Below are 1,954 nucleotides of genomic sequence, written 5' to 3' on the forward strand. Positions count from 1 at the left end.
GCTTTTGGATACTTCGAGGTAGAGAAGCAGTTCGACGTCATCAGTCCAAATGCCCAGACTGCAGGCGGTGGAAGGCCAAGCCTACTATTCCCCAAATGGCTGACTTACCAGCTGCCCGCCTCCGCCTTTTTAAACCTGTTTTCTACTCCACAGGGACAGACTGTTTTGGACCATTCCATGTTAAAATCGGACGGCGCACCGAGAAAAGATGGGGCATCATCTTTAAGTGTTTGACTACTAGAGCTGTTCATCTTGACATTCTCACCCACCTCGATGTTGACTCCTTCCTTATGGCCTTAAGGAGATTTATAGCCCGTCGAGGTACACCTATGGAAATTCTCTCAGATCAGGGGACCAATTTCCGTGGGGCAGAACGAGAACTACAAAGGGCCCTGGCAGAGATGTCCCCCAACCTGCAGCGAATCCTTGCCAAGCAAAGGATTACTTTCAAGTTTAACCCCCCTGGTGCCCCTCACTTTGGCGGCGTGTGGGAAAGAGAAATACGCTCAGTTAAACAAGCTTTGTACGTCACAGTTGGGGCTCAACCATTGCCAGAAGAAGTACTCAGGACAGTTCTGGTTGAGGTGGAGGGTATTTTGAACTCAAAGCCCTTAGGYTATGTATCCTCCAGCATTGCTGATCCTGACCCTGTGACACCAAATCATCTGTTGATGGGGCGGCCTGATGGGTCATTGCCACAGGTTGTGTATCCAGCAAATGAACTCCCTAGCAAACGTCGCTGGCGCCATTCACAGGTTTTGGCAAACCATTTCTGGTCTAGATTTATCAGGGAATACCTTCCCAATTTGCMAGTCAGACAAAAATGGCAGACTACTCAGGCTGACCTGGTTGAGGATACTGTAGTCATGCTTGTGGACCCCCAACTGCCCAGAGCACTCTGGCCTATTGGACGAGTGACCAAGGTGCATCCAAGTGCTGACGGCCGCATCAGATCTGCGGATGTTCAAGTGAAGGACAGAGTCTACACCCGACCGGTGGCGAGAATGATTGTTCTTCCTGCGGTACCAGAGGAGAACAGCCACACTTCATCATCAGAGACTTGAACGGTTGCCTTTCTTTGGAACAAATGTACTTTGTACATTTGGGGGCGGCTGTTAGAAAGGCTCAGGCTTGTTGCTGAACCTTAGCATTTCACAAGGTTAAAATGTGGATCACAGTTTGTTGTTGATTTGAATCTAGATAGAGGGTGCCACCTAGTGGTGATATTGGCAGCACTATAAAAGGCTGCAGAGGAACGTTTTCTCAGGAAGTGGATGCATGCAGCTGGTGCTGACTGTTCCTTTTGTAGTCGATGTGCGTAAATGACTCACTGTAARTAATTCATTATTTGTTCACTGTATTAGATTAGTTTATCTCATGTTGTGTGGAAATCTACTTATCAGACTGTTGTTATTAGCAGCATGCTGCACTTTGCTAGCTTTAGCTCATGACCATGTGCTGTATAATTAGTGAAGTGTTCGGTTCTTTACTGTCGTGTTCACATGCTTTTATTAGTAATCATTTTTTCCTTTGATATGCCTGTCTAACATGACTTCTAAGTTGTTTACTTGAGTAAATATCTTCGAATATGTGGTTTAATAGTAAGTAAGCAARTGAAGTCAGTTTATGGCCAGCAGGTGTCACTGCTGCAACTTGTATCTGTTCGGTATTTCTTAGGTGAATTAATATGGGCTTATTTTCTGTTGTGATTTAGACCACACACAACTCCAGGTCGCCAAAGTCCTCCAGTTTCTGTATGGCTGTTCAACTGCTCTATCTGCTCAATAAAGATTGAAGGAAATTCCATCTCCCGTTTATGTCCTGATCGACACCCAGTGGCGAGTGCAATATATCCACCAGCTTTGTATTAATCTGTGGATCCTCATCTACAAAGACCATCCATCATTAAACAGAGGTGGAGGCCTCCGTTTTCAGTTGTCCCCCTCCTACAGCG

At 46.0% G+C, this 1,954-nt stretch overlaps 1 protein-coding gene across 1 annotated transcript; it reads left to right on the forward strand.

Moving 5' to 3' along the window:
* The first annotated feature begins 6 nt into the window (after nt 1-6).
* Nucleotides 7-1,850, forward strand: LOC106513928 (uncharacterized). Its single transcript, XM_014002990.1, has 2 exons — nt 7-1,332; nt 1,715-1,850. The coding sequence occupies exon 1, from the start codon at nt 96-98 to the stop codon at nt 1,062-1,064; it is 969 nt and encodes a 322-aa protein (XP_013858444.1). The 5' UTR covers nt 7-95; the 3' UTR covers nt 1,065-1,332; nt 1,715-1,850.
* Nucleotides 1,851-1,954: the final 104 nt, after the last annotated feature.

The sequence above is a fragment of the Austrofundulus limnaeus genome, unplaced genomic scaffold, assembly GCF_001266775.1.
Source record: "Austrofundulus limnaeus strain Quisiro unplaced genomic scaffold, Austrofundulus_limnaeus-1.0 Scaffold16, whole genome shotgun sequence".
In the NCBI taxonomy this organism is placed as follows: Eukaryota; Metazoa; Chordata; class Actinopteri; order Cyprinodontiformes; family Rivulidae; genus Austrofundulus; species Austrofundulus limnaeus.